The following is a 19431-nucleotide window of genomic DNA, read 5'->3' as shown; positions in this document are numbered from 1 at the left end:
CAAAAGAGTAATTACAAACCATCGACACCAATCCAGAGTCATCTTTGATGTCTGATTTTACATGATTAGTATCTGACCCCCTTGTCCTAACTCAGTAATGCCTACAAGAGCCCCCAGACACTGCAGAGCCTTAGAGAGACTGTTTTTCTGTACTCTTCCCAATGTGCCTTCGAGGAGGCTAATTTCGTCCCCTTCCCAAGAGCAGTATTAGGCAGGTGGGTGATGATCAATTTCATTAGCATGCACAGTGTCTGTTGTGAACATCCTGGCCATTTCAAAATTAGTCACATTATCATTTCTTTAGGGCAGGTTAGCAGCAAAGTGACGTAAGCAGATTAACTCGAAGCAACTGCAGGTGACGGCCCAACTGCAACACCCATTTCACCTCAGGAGGAGGAGGGGTGCAGGGGGGAATGTCTACTGGAGACCTTGACAAGAACCCAACTGTATTCCACACATACCCCTCCCGAGGCCCTGGCCTCCTGACACTGTGGGAACGCCTTCCAAAGTTTCCTCAGTGTGATCACCTGAGTTATGAATCGGGAGACCCAAACTGCACAACTTGCTCTGGAATTTGCCCCTTAAGGGACATGAACTTTGGCCTCCAGTCAAAGGTAAGCAGAACACAGAGTGCTTCAGAACAGCTGTGACAGCAGCTCCTGCACAGGTCTCGTGACAAGCCTCATGACGTGCCTCGACAAAGGCAGCGCTGGACGCAGACTTGGAAAGCTGAAGCCAACAGAGCTGTTCTCTGAAGCAGCTTCTGAACCACCTGCCCCAGTAAGAACAGCTGTTTCCTTGTGTCACAAACCTTTCTGTTCAAAATTTTATTTTCCAATTTGGAGACTTAGACACTCTGGCTGAAAAAGTGGGATAAACATCACTTGTCCAAAACACACTAAGGTTTTATTACTGATAAATTTCAAGTGATCAGAGCGAAGGAAACTTAAGAGCCTTTCCCTCCTGCCTGGATGTCCTGGCTACCACAGGCTGCGGCACAGAGAGAGGGGCTCAAGCAACGCAGCTGACTGTTCTTGGACCCTCACCAAGTTTGTCTGTGGATGAGATAATGTCAGCGGGCACGGAGGAGTCCAGATCAGCATCCAAAATCCCCAGGGGGTCCAGCTGTGCTACATGGTGCCCTCGTATCTACGAGTGGGCCAGCGATGAGAGGGAAGGACACACACAAAAGGACAGGAGAAAAAAAAGAGGGAAGGGTAAAAAAAAAAAGTAAAATTACATTAAAATTAGCATTTACAGATTAATTCTCACCCACGTTTGAAGAAACAGTTACTGGAGCATCATCAAAATTTACACAACTAATTCCGAGAGGATCAAGTTTTGCAATGTGGTGACCCCTGACCTGGAAGCAATAACACAAGCAAGTCATTAAGCAGGTCCAGCGAACTGTGGGGAGGGATAAAAGAGTTATACTTCATGCAAACCATTCCCAGAGAGGAACACAGCACCGATGAGCTCATACCACAAAATTAGGTTTAAAAAGTTGTGCAATAGTTTATTTGAAAAGCATTAGTATACATAAATACACTTTTATAAAAAAAAAAAGGAATAAATGCCTCAGGTTATGATAAACTTGGGCCGTCTGAAAGGATCCATTTCCCAGGATCTTTACACAATTTCCCTTGATAAACGGAAATGAGAAATGCCAGGGAATTCTTACTCCAGTGTGAAGCCTACTGCAGCACAGAACGTAAACATTACCGTGAGGCACTGGCCTTGGCGGGGAGGGGTGCAGATGAGGTGTTTTACTAAGAGAAGGGTGCCTGTGAGGCTCTGTGCCTAGTGCTACTGAGTGGGTCAGCACACAGTAGTGAGAACAAAAAACTCTGTTATAACTCGGACTTAAAGCTCCTGATCCAAACTGCTTGGAAAACAAAAGGAGGGTTAGCCAGATAGCTCAGCTGGTTAGAGCTTGGTATTACAACACCAAGGTCGAGGGTTGGGATCCCCATACTGGCCAGCCACCAAAAAAAAAAAAGAGGAAAAAAATCTCTTTTGATTTTTAGTTTCTTTCAGTTTGGGATATTTTATTCACAATTTTTTGCTAGCAATTGGAGAACAGGAGGAGCTGCTGCTAAGTCACTGAAAGATCAAGTTAAAGTTGATGAGGTCAAAGGCATGCAGGCAACAATCAAGAAACACCAACTGTGCTTCTCACCTACAGTAATGTCCACCATGGATAGCACTTCAGAATACAGGGCTACTTGCACTTGCCCCAAGAGAGGGTCTTCCATGCCAGACCAGGCGTGAAGGACCAGAGGCCCAGGACCCTCCCTGTGCTGCCCTGGGACGACACCTGCGTCACTGGCCCTGTCTGTACCACCATCTCCAGGAAACAAGCATGGGAGAGAAAGGGGAGCTCAGGGGCATTCGTGCCCTTGCTGCCACCACTGTAGCTATGCAAGAGCAGCCAGCAAGGGCCTGCAGAAGGGCTGCCCCAGGCTTGCCTTTTTCCACCTGTCCTCCTTGCAACCACTACAGATCAATCTTAAGGTCTGAAGCCTGGGCTCTCCCCACACATAGGTGGACACCCACCCTGGAAAGGCCTTGGTTACTGTACTGAGAAAGGACAGGCAGAAAAAAATCCCGATCTGCTTGACACTCGTCCAGGGAGGCTGGTGCCTAACTGGTATGCTTTTGGAGGGACTTCCCCTGCCCGTCACCTACCCTCCGCAGGTTCAGCTGCCTCCTCATCTGCCTGTCCCCAAACTCTACATGTTCATTTTTGTTCACAGTATTCAGCTGTTAGCAACTAAAGGGGGCATCCACCACCCAACACCACCACCACTCTGGCCACTGCTCACTACGGGTGGGCAGCACTGGTTTTCCTGCCCACAAATCTTTCTTGCCAACTCATGAAAAGAAACAAGGAGCTATTTATAGGGCAGGCATTAAAAGTGGCAGAGGATTTGTTCGAACAGGGTTAGCTTGGCTCCTATTCTATTGTATATTTGATTTTGCCTCCTTAAGGCCCCAGAGCGGGGAGAAAGCACTTAATTTTTTCTACCTCTTCCAAATGCTAATGACAATATCCATGTGGAAAGGCAGATGATGCCGTATAAGGCACGGCCCAGGGAACACCTGACCTTCTCTGAGTGATGGCCAGTGCCCCGCTTACCTGGTACGCCCTGATGAGAGACTGCACCGCCAGGTGGTCCTCCACGAGCTTGTCGACGTTGGGCTGCACCTCCACCAGGGACTGTGTGTGGGCCACGGTGGCTAGGGAGCCTCGGCTCAGGGGAAGGGGGCTCTGGTAGGCACTGCCCGGGGGGGCTCCAGCATTGGTGTTGCGAAAAAAAATGTCCCACGACTAAAGACAAAAAAGGCACAGGATTGATTACCTCACTGCCTGGAGTCCAGGACGCATCTGTAGCCACAGAAAGCTCATCTCCATCCACAGGCGAGCCACGTCTACCCCAGGCTGGCTGAGCCGCTTCCCCGCTCTGGCCAGCCCGGGTCCCTGTCTTACCCCACACAGTGGGTTTCTCTCAGAGTTCTGGCCCCTTTCACTTTTGCCTCAGGATGCGCCTTCTGACCCCCACACCTGTAACACTGATGCCCTGTGGCTGCCTCCCATTGGCACACACATCCCAAAGGCCCAAAGCCAAACTCTCCACGGACACATGCTGACAGCCCCTGTGGGCCAGATGCTGGGACCTCAGAACAGATGTGAGCTCAGGAAGCTGGTCAACAGAGACATTTCTTGTCCCATTGTTTTCCCAGGCCCAAGCACCTGGGAGGTAATGCTCCTGGCCCTCTGTCTATAGGTCTGCAAACCCCACCAGTTCTTCTGCAGGGATGCCAGATACTCACATAGGAGCACCCAAGGGACACTGAGGGGATTTAGCATCTCCCTCAAGACCCCAGAGGCTCAGTACAGCCTTCAGGGGGCCCAGGACAATCTTGCTTACATCCTTCTTCTCCCCTAGAAACATACCTTAACCCCATAATCTTGTCTCTACTTCAGGAGGGGCTCTCAGGGGCTAAGAGCTGAGTGTGGGGTCAAAGATCCAAATTCAAATCTGAGCTCTGTGATCTTGGTGAGTTACCTCACTTTCTGTGCTCAGTTTTCTCATCTAAGTACAGAAATGTATATTCTTCATAAGTATGCTGTAGACTACCTAGTGTACTTAAAGGCATTAGCACATAGGCAAGCAGATAACACCTGACTTTTATGAAGTACTTGTTATTATCAGTTTGAATATTCTTTGTGCTACTATGGACTAACTAATTTACTAATATTCTTAATATTTTTGGTTATTTCGTGTTCGAATGATTTGATTTACAATTTGCACAGACACTGTGAACTATAATAGTTTATTCATCTCATACAAAGACATAAGGTTTTCCCAATATTTGAGATCAGAGATACTAAGATTTTATAAAATTCCATTGCAAAAAACAAACAAAAAACCCCATTAAAAACCAGTTTAGAAAGATGAAAATCTTGTCTTTTTTCTCTGCAATGTATTTTCCAGCTTCTAAAATTCTTTCATTAATAAACTGATTAGACTGTCTTGAAAAATTCAGAGACAAGAAACTTTACTAGATTTTTCTGTTCATCTTCCTAGTAAATTCTACCAAGGTGCTGCCCAGATATGTTCCTTGTCTGGACTTGGGCAGATATCGACTGGGTCTGTATGAGTCTGGGGATGGGAGAGGTAGGGATGGCTACAGAAACCAGGACATTAGTCCCTGAGGTCTCTGGCTTTTTCAGACAGGCTTTTATAATGCTGTCTAGGGCACAGAAATACCTAACTCAGACATACCCCTACCAAAAGCATCTCTGTAGGCTGCAGCCAGCCACCAAAGAGCTCCCTAAGATAACGAGCAGGCTCAGACCCTCCGCTTCACAGAGGGCAGAGTCTGGCCTCTCACTAGAAACCATTTTTGAGGGGAGTTTTGTGGAATGTTTAAAATATTCTACAATAAGAACATATTCCTTTCATATTTAGAAAAAATCATTTTTAAAAATCAAACCACTGTGGGTCTGACTGTATAGCACTGTGAATATACTAAAATCCACTGAACTGTATGCTCTAAAATGGTGACGTTTATGTTATATGAATTATACCTCAATGACCTCAATGTTTTAACTAATCAAGCTATTCAAAGTTTTACTATTTTTACCTTTCTGGTTAATTTCCAGTGTATCAGCTGATGGTGGGAGAAAGATTTGGGGCTCTCTTCTGGCACCTCCCACAAAACCTACTGCAGAAGCACCTTACACCAATGTAGCCTGACAATCAGGGACACGAAGAAAAAGTCTGCAAACTTTTGTTTTCAACAGGTACCGTCAGTATGCCGCAGAAATCCAGGATTGGGAATCCCCCAGACCATTCTCACAACCTTCTTCCATCAAAATGGTTTCCACCAAAACTCATTTTGAGTCTTCCTCTAATGTGGGAAAAGGCAGTATTTTCACCAGAGAAAAAAACCCGACTTACTCTTGTGAGAGAAAATAGAGGCTACCTTACCATCAACTCCCTAGGGCAAGGTAAGGCTGCCCCCATTCAGCCCCTGACAGATTCTGTGCAAGGTCACCCCCACATCTTTCTGACTTTCATGGAGCTTTCCCAGCAGGCCTGAGACAGCTCCCTACATTCTGGAGCAGAGATGAAGGAGGAGTGCACGCCTTAGCCATCCATCCTGGTTCTAGAAGAGGAGATGACGGAGCAGCACACATCCTGGCCATGCATCCTGACTCTGGAAGCAGAGATGATCGAGGACCACACTCCTTGGCCACCCATCCTGGTTCTGGAAGCAAATATGAATGGGAACGCACACTTTGACTGTCCATCCTGGTTCTGGAAGCGGAGATGACCAGGGACTGCATGCCTTGGTTGTCCATCCTGGCTCTGGAAGTGGAGATGACCAGGGACTGCATGCCTTGGTTGTCCATCCTGGCTCTGGAAGCAGAGATGACCTGGGACTGCACACCTTGGCTGTCCATCCTGGTTCTGGAAGAGGGTCTGACGGAGGACCACAAGCCCTGGCCATGCATCCAGGTTCTGGAAGCAGAGATGACCAGGGACTGCATGCCTTCGCAGTCCATCCTCAAACACACAGGGCCTGAGGAGCTGCTGGATGGGTCTCTTGCAAGCTCTCCCTGGCCTCCGCCCAAGTCTCCAGTAACTAAGGGCCTGGCCTAAAAGGAGAAGCCCCTCTAATACCACAGCAAACTGGGCAGGAGTCATCCCAGCCACATCCCACCACATAAAACCTAATCCCACCACATAAAACCTAATCAAGGTTCTTCTTTACCTCAAATTTGCTCCAGCACTAGCGTCCCCATGCTCACCATGTGTCCCTACCCAGGCCAGCTCTGGACACTCATGCCCCTGAGGCAGAAACAAGGCTCAAGGGTAGGACATGACCCTGAAACCAAGTAGCCACTGGGGAGCAGCACAACCTAAATTTTCTTAAACCCTTAAAATATATTGTCTTTCTTTTACCTCACAGAACCCACTAAAAATTATTCAGAAACACAGGGCAAAGGCGCCCAAGAGCAAGACCTTTGATCAAGGGTCCTCCCCAGCCATACAGACTGACTCTTTATCCTGGGGGCCAACAGCTGCTTATGGATCCAGAGCCAAAAGTCACAGCAAAATTCACGACTTTACCTCTCTTCAGTAAAGTTTGCTTTGAATAACAATAAAAACCAGTAAAATAGTGAGGACAGGAGTAGCAGCAGCAGTAGGAGTAGCTAACTTTTACTGATACCATCCATGGGGCCAGCTTTTCTAACTCACTCGGGGCAAGCACCTGGAATCCCGCACTCTGCTGGGAGAGGCTTGGGCTCATGCAGAATTTACACACAGCAGTCACCAGGCCAAGTGAGAAACAGCAGAGCAACCCTTACATAAAGAGTTCTGGCCAGTCTAATAACAGTGCTGAACGTCTCTCACCCTGGCCTACCCTTGCCAAGAAGTGCCAGAAAAATGACAATCTGTAACCTCTGGGCTCAACAATAAAATGAAAGGAATTTCCACCCCCTGAAGCTCAGGGGCCTGGGGTCGAGGTCTAGGTCAAGGGCGGCCATCTGGCCCTGAAAGCACAAAGGCTGCAGGCCTCCTTCCAACTCTTTTCCTGGAGAAAAGGCTGGTGGGTGATCGCGATCATCGGGCCTCCTCTCTCTGACCTTCTTTTGTGCTGGGAATAAAATTCCAGGTGATTTTCAATTGGCTGAGGACAAATAAATGCACAGACAAAAATTCAGCTTGTGCTGGAGGCGGTCAGAAAAAACTGGTTCATTCCGGTACTGCTGAGCTGCTAGAAATCCCGGGAAGGAAAAAATATGCAGCAAATGCAGCTTCCACGGCCTTTCCCTTATTCACCTCACCCCGTGCACCCCTCTTCACTCCAGACTCAACTCAGCTCCTGCACCACTGGGGGAGTGCCTTGCCTTTCCCTATCCCTTCCTCCAACAAGGAGCCCATCCTGCCTCTGTGACCCTCCCTCTGGGCAGGGCTGCACACCCAAGAGCAAGCCCTCTTTGCACCATGACATGGGGTCACACTAAAAGGTTTTCAGACTTGGGTTTTCAGAATGCTCTGTAGTGTGGTGACTGTACACCTTCGGCAAAACCCATCATCGCACTAAACACTTAAAACAGGTGAATTTTAATATGTATGTTAGACCACAAAAAAGTTGATTTTTTTAAAAAAGGCTTTGAATGAAACTAATAAAAGAAAATAAAATTTTTTTAAAAAGATGAAAGAAAGAAAAAAAATTTTAAAAAGCAGGGAAATGTTTCATAACAATGGTCTAGGCAAGGATTTTTTGGATAAGACGTCAAAAGAACAGGCAACAAAAAAATTAGACTAAAAAACTAAAAAGCAAAGGAAACAATCAACAGAGTGAAGAGACAACCTACAGATTAGAAGAAAATATTTGCAAACTACACATCTGACAATAGATTAATATCCAAAATACACAAGGAACTCAATTCAACAGACAAAAATAATAAATAATAATAATAATCCAATTAAAAAATGGGCAAAGGACCTGAAAAGACATTTCTCAAAAGAAGACACACTGATGTTTGACATCACTAACAATCAGGGACATGCAAATCACAGAATGGCTGTTATCAAAAGGACAAAATATAACAAGTGCTGGTGAGGACACAGAGGAAAGTGAACCCTTACACACTGTTAGTGGGAATATAAACTATTACAGCCATTATGGAAAACAGTATGGAGGTTCCTCAGAAAATTAAAAATAGAACTATAAATTGAGCATCCCTAATCCAAACCCCCAAATCCAAAACTTTTTGAACACCAACATGACACACAAAAGTAATGCTCAAAGGAAATGCTCATTCAAGCTTTTCAGATTTCAGATTTTTGTATTAGGGATGCTCAACAAATATTCAAAATACAAAAAAAAATCCAAAACCCGAAATACTTCTGGTCCCAAGAATTTCAGATAAGGGATACTCAACCTGTACCATATGATCTAGCAATCCCACTACTGGGTATATATCCAAAGGAAATGAACTCAGTATGTCAAAGTGACACCTGCACTCCCATGTTCATCACAGCATTAGTCACAATAGCCATGGAAACATTATTTACAATAGACATGGAAACAACCTAAGTACCCATCAACACATGAATGGATAAAGAAAATGTGGCATATATACACAATGGAATTCTATTCGGCCATCAAAAAGATGGAAATTCTGCCATTTGCAACAACATGGATGGACCTTAAGGACATTAAATGAAATAAGCCAGGCACAGAAAGACAAATACTGCACAATCTCACTCATAGTTGGGTTTCCCAAACAGGCCAGTTTAATTCTTCAACAGACACAATAATGAAGTGCCCTCTGCTTTAATCCTTACACAAAAAGGGTAGTGGGAAGTAACCTGATGTTAACCAATCAGGTATTTTTCTATTGCTCTGTCTCCCTGTCCCCACTTTACAAGGAAAGCAACTTTGAAATGACCAACCTGCTTTTTGTTTTTTGTTTCTGCTTTCTTCAACCTTTCTGTCTCTAAAACCAACCTCCTGTACTTAGATCATAGGAATACTTATTCTATTTTATGGAATGAAATGTTGCCCAATTCTAGAATTGCAATAAAGCCAATAGATTTTTAAATTTATTGTAATTTTTCCTCTGACAGATTTGGCAACCAATAATGGACCTGAGGGAGACTGCTGAAGACCCCAAGATCCCTTGAGAAATGAAAAAAAAGGCACCATTAACACTTTTTGGGGGGAGAACCACTATCTTCCTCACAGAGCCCAGAGAATTTTAAGACCCTCGTAGGCCTGAGCTCTGCTCTCTTTGCATCTGAGCTCCCTGATCTCTCCAGCTTTTGGGGTGCTAAGGGTTAGTTTGAACTGTGGCTGGGCACATGAGCTTTGGGTCTGTGGTGGAGTAACTGGCAAAAAGAGCTGCAGTTTTAAAGGTAACTGACAAGTGGTTGTAGTAAGTGGTTATTACTGTAGGAGGTGTGAACTCCGGCTTTGGGAATTTACAGGTATGTGGGGTTTCGCATTGCACACTTAGGTAAGGGAGACCTCAGGTGTCTGACAGGATCAGACAGAAACTGGAAAACCACTGGCTAAGTTAGTCAAGGAGATCTCCACACCAAAGCCATTGTGTGTCTGAGAAAATCAAGATCCAACCTAAGAATGGGATCCTAATTTATAAAGAACTGAGTACTTCGCCTTTCAGTACTTTTGCCTTTTTCATGTATAAGAATTATGGCCCCAAGAAAATCAAGATCCAACCTAAGAATGGGATCCTAATTTATAAAGAACTGAGTACTTCGCCTTCCAGTACTTTTGCCTTTTTCATGTATAAGAATTATGGCCCCAAAAGGTGCAAATATTTACAAAAGTGGCAAAATCTTACTAAAAATAATTCAGAATTATGATGACTACTATGTAGAATGTTCCAGCTGAAGAACACTGCAAGATTGATTTTTTTTCCTCCCATGAACAGCTATGGCTTTCCTGTTTGTCTTGTTCTTTGTCCTGAGAACTTAGCTTGACTTTCTGTCAGGGGCACATATTTATAGGGCCTGCATTGTGCAGTCAGCCAACCAGAAGGTTGGGAGCCCCAAGAACAAAGCTGGACAGAAATGTGCGCTGTAACACGGCTAGACTGTTGCCAGCTGTCAAGGTGTTGTGTGAGTCTTTTTGGGGGGAGGGCTGTTTTGGGGAGCGGCTCTGGGTCACAGAAGGGCTAAAGTGCATTTTAAAATAAGGGCACCCCAATAAGGCCCACTCAGAAGCTTTTAAAAAGATTTCAAAAAATTGTATTGCCTCTTTAAAAGGCTGTTCTTAGAAGACCAATTAAAAAGCTTAAGCAAGTAATGAGAAAATTAAATCTACCAGTCTTTTTGTTTAGTTACTATCCCACCCCCAAAGACAAAAAGAAAGCTAAAGTATTTATAAACGTTAGGTCCTAAGCTCAAGAAGGCATAGAAACGCATACTTTGCCCCCCAACAAATAATCTAATTAAGAAATAAAATAAATTAAAAAGACTACGTAACTAAATCCTTCTCCAACCTTCTCCAAAATACAACTTTCTGACATTTAGTTAGCTATTTTGAAAAGTCTTTGTAAAAGAAATTTACAGCTGTAGAGGAAATCTACATTTGTAAAGGTAGCTCCTTCTTTGCACCTAAACCACTAGAAACTTTTGAATGGGGAAGACGCTGACTTAAAGTTTATGTAACAAGCTTTACCTTTGTTTATGTTACTTTATCTAGTCATCATGTCTTAACTGGGCCTTTACCTACCCTTTCTCTATCTGTTTCAGCCAATAATTGTTTATATCTAAGTTCTGTAAACTGTCTACCTTGTTTCAGCTGAAAGTCACCCTTTTGGCAGTGCAAATTTAGAGCTGCACAGCTAGCAATTTCTTGGGGCAATGAAATGGATGACGGAAGGATTGACAGTCTAAGGAAGGGGGAGAGATAAAAATGGCAAATGAGGAATCTTGAGCTATAAAATGAGCTTTTGTCTGTGTCCATATGTCTATATATGTTGTGTATGTGATATTTTTCTATTAAAATATTTTTTAAAACCCCTAACTAATCGGCTTAAAAAAAAAATGCTTAAATCAAATATTTTATCAAACAAAAAGGGGAAAACAACCTAACTCCTGATTTTCAGTTCACGTAACTTGGGTAAATCTTAGGTAAATAACCTGTTTACTGTTTTTGGGTTAACGAAAATAAATGTGTCCTCTGATAAGCAAAACACCCATGTATTTAATTTTTGGGCTCTTGCTTAGGAGGCAACTGCTTAACATTCTCATGCTGTAAAAATGGTTAACAGGAAAATAACTTGAGGGCTGGCCGGTTTGCTTAGTTGGTTAGAGTGCAATGTTGGTAACACCGAGGTCATGGTTTCCAATTCCTGTACCAGCCAGCTGCCTCTCACCCACCCCCGGCCCCGCAAGAAAGAAAATAACTGGATATGACAGTTTTGTTAAACGTCTCATAGAATTTTCATGAACAGCTCAAGCATGGTTGTTAAAAAGAAGTAAATTAGGCATAAATTTTTATAAATAAAAGCTGCATAGTTTACAAAATCTTTTTGGTACCTTGAAATTTTAAAGTGAAATTAGGTAATAGACACTTGAAATAGTAAAACGTTAATTATGAAGAATAAGATTAAAGTTTATATACATTAGCATCTTGTTTTTATATGGTATAGAAAAGCTACATATATTTGGGTCTTGAATCTAATTTCATAATTTCTAGGAACATGTACTTCCTCATAGAACAATCCTTTTCATGTTTACTAACAGACCTAGGTTCTCACAAATTAAAGGTTACTGAGAGTTAAAAATTCTAATATTCGTAATTAAGACTACTAGAAATAAGGAAATAATTCTGTATGCAAAAAAACTGTACAAGAAAAGTAAGATGTGTTTTTGGTGAGAAACTGTAAAAAGACATGTTGACTTAAAAGAAACTGAGGCCAAACATATAAAGCATAGGATTTATTGGGCCAATATGACAACTGCAACTGGGGAAATGCACAGGTCAGGTCACCCTGAAAAATGTGCTGGGAAGGGGTCCAGCAGAGCTTAGCATTTTATAATCACAAAAAGAACGAAGAATCAAAGGAGAGAGAGGGAACAACCCCCTCAATCACTTCATCAGTTCCACTATTGGTTGTACAAGATATAGAGATTTCAGATTGTTACCAGGTTACATCCTTCATGCAGGGATCTAGAGTAAGGGATACAAAAGCACTCTAGATTATTTTATGACTTTCTGGTGCCATCACATCTGCTTCTAAATAAAAACGTTCTACTAGCATAAAAAAAAAAAAGAATAAGGAAAACTAAAATAAATAAATAAATAAATAAATAAATAAATAAAAACGTTCTTATGATAATGTTTTCTAGTACATGTGAATATGACTACTGACTTATTCCAGATTTCCCAAAGCACTATAATTTATTTATTTATTTATTTATTTTCCTTTTTGTCTTTTTTCGTGACCGGTAACGCGATCACAACCCTCGGTGTCGCGCCCGCACCGCGCTCAGCCAGTGAGCAGACGGGTCTCTATATGGGATCCGAACCCTCGGCGGGAGCGCCGCCACACTCCCAAGCGCCGCACTCTACCAAGTGTGCCACCGGGCCGGCTCCCAAAGCACTATAATTTAGCTGACCAGGTCAGAGCAGGGTTTTTTTTTATCACACACGATATATTTTTGTTAAAAAGGAACAAATTCTTTTGGGGGTCACTGGCCAGCCCATGCAGGGATCTGAACTCTTGACCTTGATGTTGTAACAAAAAAGGAACAATTTTGTCCATTTCAGAGTTTATTTAAAGATTGTTTCAAAATATGGATTTAGTACTGGCCGGCTGCCAAAAAAAGAAATTAAGTTGGCTGGTTAGAGCATGGTGCTGGTAACACCAAGGTCCACGGTTCCATCCCTGTACACTGCCAGCTGACAAAGGAAAAAAAGGATTTAGGAAGGAAATAGAAACAAGGCAGGAAGGTTTAGGAAGGAAAAAGAAACGAGGCAGGAAGGAACCACTAAGTAGGAGACATGCAAAAAAGTTTTAAGTACGAGGATGTATTTTTGGAAAAAAAAATTGAAAGGAGAGAGTAATTTTTTCTTTTGCATGAGAGATGCAAGTTATAGAAGGTTTGTGAAAGATCAATCTCATGAAAGGAATTTTATGTGTGATCAAGTAAGCTAAAATTAGAAGGGAATTATTTGTAAGTTTTTCTAAAAATTGAGCATTAATATTAAAAGTGCACTGAGGGGACTGAGGCCGTGGCGCACTCGGGAGAGTGCAGCGCTGGGATCGCAGCGGCGCTGGGAGTGCAGCGACGCTCCCGCCGCGGGTTCGGATCCTATATAGGAATGGCCAGTGCACTCACTGGCTGAGCGCGGGGGGGGGGACACCACACCAAGGGTTGCGATCCCCTTACCAGTCACGAAAAAAGACAAAAAAAAACCCAAAAATAAAAATAAAAGTGCACTGAGGCAAGGCTAGATAGTTTGCCGACCTATGTTGAAACAATAGGAGTTTCTTGAAGCACTAATCTGCTCATAATAGAAAATTGTCTTTTCAGGGCCAGCCCGTGGCTCACTTGGGAGAGTGTGGTGCTGATAACACCAAGGCCAAGGGTTCAGATCCCTATATAGGGATGGCTGGTTGGCTCACTTGGGAGAGTGTGGTGCTGATAACACCAAGGCCAAGGGTTCAGATCCCTATATAGGGATGGCTGGTTGGCTCACTTGGGAGAGCGTGGTGCTGACACCAAGTCGAGGGTCATCTTTAAAATTTTCTTTTTAAAAGATTTTTTTCCCCACCCATACTGTTGATTGCTAAATGTATATAAATAGTCTGATCATGATGCTGAATAAATGTGTTTTTTTTTTAAAAAAAGAAGAAATCGTGAGAGGTTTTTCTTTACCTTTTAGGTAACTGGCCTAGAAACAGTTTTATCAATTGTTTTGCGCTTCTGAAATCTTTAAAATTTTCTGCCTTATTTTATAATGATTTTTGATCCTACTGAATTAAGTGTTTTAAACCTCTGATATTTAACAAACTTCTCAAAATCAAATTCTAAGAATTAAGTCTTTCTGACCTCAAACTAACTTTGAGATGTTCCAAAGGTATAATGTTCCTAGAAATCTGATGTGTCTTGGTATTAATGCAATCGGTCATAATTTGGGTTATTTAAAATTGTTGAATGGCACAGAAATAACCAAATTTTCTTGGCAGTTGCATAACTCTCTTCAGATCTTTAACCATGGTCATTTTAATTTTAAGCCTTGTAGTACACAGTTATTATTCTGATACTATGCTTTATTCTGATGCTCTTTCTGAGAGCACTTTGTAAGCAATTATATTCTTTATAATTACAATTCCTTATATTATATTATATTCCTTATAATTGTTAAGTGTTGTGTCTTCAAGGAAGTTCATGAAAGGAATGCAAATAACTCTTACAAATACTGGTTCCTGATAACTTGGGAGTTCACACTGTTGGACTAAATTTCTAACATTCTAATGAAGAAACTGATGGGTTTGTGAAACTGCTAACCAGATCAGAGCAAGAATTAATTACATGAGACTGGATAAAGAATTATGAGGTTTTTTTTGTTTTTTTTTTTTAAAAGATGACCGGTAAGGGGATCTCAACCCTTGGCTTGGTGCTGTCAGCACCACGCTCAGCCAGTGAGCCAACCGGCCATCCCTATATAGGATCCGAACCCGTGGCCTTGGTGTTATCAGCACCACACTCTCCCGAGTGAGCCACGGGCCGGCCTAAGAATTATGAGTTTTTACAGCTTCTTTAAAACATTGCTGGTTCTTTTAATGTTTTGTTTTCCAGATTTAAGAAAATTTTTTAAAAGCTATCTATAGCTTACAGCAATTTGGGTAAAGCATAGTTTTGTAAACAGAAATTGAAACATTTGCTTTTCCTTTCTACCTGGTCCCTCCAGAGTTTGGAACTATTCATGAGTATTCTGATTTTATAGCATATGGTTATTTACATAAGTTGGAGGAGAGGGACACATGGGCCCGGCGTAATAACTTCGTATAGCATCCATTACACGAAGTTATACGAGATTTTTCAAAGTCTAATCTAATATTCATTGTCAAAATTTCTAGCAAAACAAATTTAAAAGAAGCCTATGTGGTTATTCCTAACACACTCAATGTAAATAACCAGGCAAATTGGTCTTACCATGATTATCTTTGGTAGAAATGAGGGTAACTGTAGAGAGAAAATTTTGTTTCAAAAGAAGACTATAGTATACCTGTTATTAGGCTATAGCCCTGTTTACTGTTTTTGAGTTTTTATTATCCACCTGTAGACTAGACTGGATTCTGAATTTTTCTAGTTTTCTCTAATATCTGATTATATAACTCTCTAACTGAGAATGAGAACTGATCTGTTCCTAAAGGCTTATAAACTGAAATTGGACAGCTTTATATAGATTTCAAGGGACATGTTTCAGGCCTGACGCATGGGCCGCACAGAGCTCACCAAAAAGCCTGATGCCATAACCAGAGACATTCAAATGGCAAACCAGGATGAGAAGATTCCAACTCCATTCTGTGGACAGTTTTTCGGAAGATCGTGGGAACACGACTTCCTGCCATAATGGAATTCTTGCGCCTCTTAATGTTTCCTTACTTATGCCTCCCTTTCACTCAGCAGAACAAAGCTGCAGTTAAAATTTCACAATCAGGGGCCGGCCTGGTGGCGCACTGGAGAGTGCGCCGCTCGGGAGCGCGGCGGCACTCCTGCCGAGGGTTCGGATCCCATGTGGAGACCGGTTCCCACTCACTGGCTGAGCGAGGTGCGGGCGCAACACCGAGGGTTGCGATCCCGTTGCCGGTCCCCGGTACGGGCGTGACACCGAGGGTTGCGATCCCGTTACCGGTCAGTAAAAAAGACAAAAAGGGGAAAAAAAAAAAAAAATTTCACAATCGGTAGTTTCTGCAGGTAACTTGCAAATTGTTACTCCCTGCTTCAGCCCAGTCATAGATGCTAGATTACCTACTAACCGCATGGAGATGAATCTGTGCAGTTGCTAAACATTCCTGCTGCACATGGATAAATACATAGGGTACTACAGAGACTCAGTTACAAAAAAATCAATGAACAGGCAACTTGGATAAAATGGCTCGGTTCACAGGTACCATGGCTAAGGAGCATACGCCAAACTCTTGGTATTATCCTCCTGATAGTAATGATACTAGTCTCCCTGGTGCTCTGTATTCTCTCAAAAGTTTTAAATGTTTGTGTAGGGGCTGGCCAGTTACCTTAGTTGGTTAGAGTGTGGTGCTGAGAACATCAAGGCCCAGGGTTTCATCCCTGTACTGGCCAGCGGCAGAAGAAAAATAGTCTCCTTTCAAACAGTCAAAGCAGCTGAACAAGAAAAACTCAAAGAAATGCATGACAATGAGGACACCTTAACCTATGAATGGCATGCTGAGGCCAGGAACTCAAAATGACGGTAACTAAGAGTAACATGGATGCCCTACGCTTTGGTCACACTCTCACCTAGGTGAGAACCTGACCAAAAGGGGACAATTGTTAAATGAAAATTATAGGAGGCCATTATTTTGATCTAATTTCTTGCACTAGGCCCCAAAAGACCAGACTAAAATTCAAAATGGAGCCATCCCAGCTAAATTCCACATCACCCTAAGCTAAGTTGTGCTCTGACCCTCTGAGGAATCAGGAGAGAGAAGTAACAGCCAATTTCACAAACAGGCCAGTTTAAATCTTCAACAGACACAATAATGAAGTGCCCTCTGCTTTCACCCTTACAGAAAAAGGACAGCCACAAGTAACCTGAGGTTAACCAATCAGGTATTCTTCTATTGCTCTGTCTCCCTGTTCCCACTTTACAAGGAAAGTAACTTTGAAATGACCAATCTGCTTTTTGTTCTTTGTTTCTGCTTTCTTCAGCCTTTCCTGTCTCTAAAACCAACCTCCTCCAGTTGGCTCATTGCAATGCTTATTCTATTTTATGGAATGAAGTGTCGCCCGATTCTAGAATCACAATAAAGTCAACAAGACCTTAAATTTGTTGTACATTTTGTCCTTTGACAAATAGCACCACAATCTAACAGCACATTACTATCACAAAGAATGAAGACAAAAGTTTCCTGAAACAACAGTGGTTTTCCACCCAGGAGAAATGGAGGCAAAGTCAGACTTCGGCTTCTCTATGGGGGGAAATGTGGTGCCGGGGCCTCAGCACTGGCTCAGGGTGATGGCATGGACTTCTGAGTTACAATGACCTACACGGGCTTCCCCAGCTCCACCACACCTGAGACCCAGCCCATTGCCAATGTCATATGCCTCTCCAGCCCCTTAACTGATTTCAGTCACACACAGACACTCAGTTCCTTGACCACCAGAGGATGTTATTGTTAAGAGGGAAAAGGCTAAAATGTTAAAGTGGGTGGGCAAGGCTGCAAATGACAAACAAGGGGCAGGAAAATGTGAGCCTGAGGGAGTGAGGGGTCCTGGGCCAGAGCAGGGGTACAGAAAGGTACCTGCTCCCTGAAGTCCACTTCTGCACCCAGCAAGGGGCTGTGGGATTCCAACCAAGCTCCTATCAGATGGAAATGTTTTCCCTAAAAGAGTGTCAAATGTGTGCAGGACGTACCACGTGAAAAAATGAACACTGTTACTTAAAAAAAATCCAATTTGGATTCAACTATCTATTAACTTATACAGCACGCTGTAAGGATTGGTAATAGGAAGATGACTAAAATGAGATCCTCACTCTGAAGAAGGACAAGACAAACAAGTAAACCTGTAAATTCCAGAATGGATAGAAGTGCTGAGAAGGGAAGAGTGAAATGGATGGGGTAGGAGAGGAGGTGGCCTGTGGTCTGAGTCCTAGAGGGCAGGTGGGACATGAGTAGCCTAGCAGGAAAGAGAAGGCATGTGAGCAGAGAAAACAGGGGGAGCACAAGGCATGGCCCATCACCTTGCTGAGGCCCATGACATGGCACCATGCAGGGTGTGTGGGTGGACACAGTGAGACCAGACTGGAAAGATGGGTTGGGACCAGGCCACAGGCAGGGGAAAAGGAACACGACATATTAGGGAGAAAACTAGTTACCCACCCTCCAGGGGAGCAAGGGCCTGCCAGGGGTTGGTAGCTGATCTTTGCCACCAAATGGCATCAAAAGGAGGGTGACTCGCAGGCAGCAAGGCAGCTTGTGTGCCCCCCCCCCAACCTCCCACAAGTGGGCTTAAGGTCATCAGCTTGCTACTGAGACGGCAAATCAAAACATGATAGATTTCAAGTGTAAATAACTTTAACATTCAGTTGAAATGAAACCAGAACTCCTACTTTAATTTTAGGTAACTAAATCACTTGGCTGTCACACATGAAGCTCTGGTTTCCAAGTCAAAAGTCACTGCTGCCATGCTTCGCACAAACAGACTTCTACATCATCACAACACACTTTAGTGGCCAGTGCTCTACACGTAGTGGGTGATCAACTAACCTTTGTCAAATTCAATTCAGACGGGATTTAGCCTCCTTGCCAGGGGAACAGCCTGATAAGTGTGGGTTTACATCCCGGGAGAGCCCTAGGGATGGGTAGATGGCACCCAAGTCCAGGGGTTCCTCTGTCACCTCAGCAGAGGCACTGACCTTGACAGGTGTGGGACTTCTGACAAGGGACAGTTGTTTCCACACATCAGTGGTCCACTGAGGCACTCTGCCCATCTAAGTCAGCAGACTCAGAAGAGCCTTAAGGGCCAATTTCCCCCAAGTCCTCAGTTGTGAAGTTACCAACCGAGAACATTCTTATTTCTGAGGGTGGCAAATACACCATCTGACACAGACCTTCAGGCCAACAGCCCTCTGCAGCCCCCAAGCTCCCGCTCTCACAGGGCCACAGCAGGCCTGGTCACTGTCACCTCCTGAAGTCCCAGGCCCCGGGTCTGCCTCTCACAGGCTCCATGAGGATCAGGGAAGCTGCCTCAGCTCTTGCGCCTGTTTTCTCGTCTATAAAAGTCTCGCACACAGGCTATTAATGATGCCCCTGCATCTATCTACATAGACTTTTACCATTTACAAAGCACCTGCACATATTCTTGCATTTGTTCAGAAATCAATGATGGACATGAGGAGGGCATCAGAACTCGGCCACTGGGTTACTGAAGCTTATTCTAGCTCCCAAACTCTACAACTGCGGGCGGCTCTGGATTGACTGAACCATCTCGTCTCACCCACAGCCTGACAGACGCCATGCCATCCCAGCAGCTGCCCTCCCGCCTCCACCTCAGCCACGGAATGAGCCCACTCCACCCATTGGCCAACCTTGGTCACCTCATTAGTGCCACCTCATCTCTGCCTGGTGATTGCCAAGGACATAGAACAATAATCCAGGGGAGCAGGGGGGGCAAGTGCTGG

At 43.6% G+C, this 19431-nt stretch overlaps 1 protein-coding gene across 1 annotated transcript in view; it reads right to left on the bottom strand.

Moving 5' to 3' along the window:
• Positions 1-899: 899 nt before the first annotated feature.
• Positions 900-19431, bottom strand: part of LOC103607393 (2-oxoglutarate dehydrogenase, mitochondrial-like) — a 42341-nt gene continuing 23809 nt past the window's right edge. The window contains exons 3-4 of the mRNA XM_008591903.1: positions 3140-3331; positions 900-1149 (exon numbers count right to left, since the gene is read on the bottom strand). Of these exons, the coding sequence (XP_008590125.1) occupies positions 1012-1149; positions 3140-3331 (330 nt within the window). The 3' untranslated portion in view covers positions 900-1011. The remainder of the gene's footprint in view (positions 1150-3139; positions 3332-19431) is intronic.

Source organism: Galeopterus variegatus, unplaced genomic scaffold (assembly GCF_000696425.1).
Source record: "Galeopterus variegatus unplaced genomic scaffold, G_variegatus-3.0.2 Scaffold7382, whole genome shotgun sequence".
In the NCBI taxonomy this organism is placed as follows: Eukaryota; Metazoa; Chordata; class Mammalia; order Dermoptera; family Cynocephalidae; genus Galeopterus; species Galeopterus variegatus.
The sequence above is the reverse complement of the archived record's forward strand: the minus strand, read 5'-3'. Positions and strand labels throughout refer to the sequence as shown.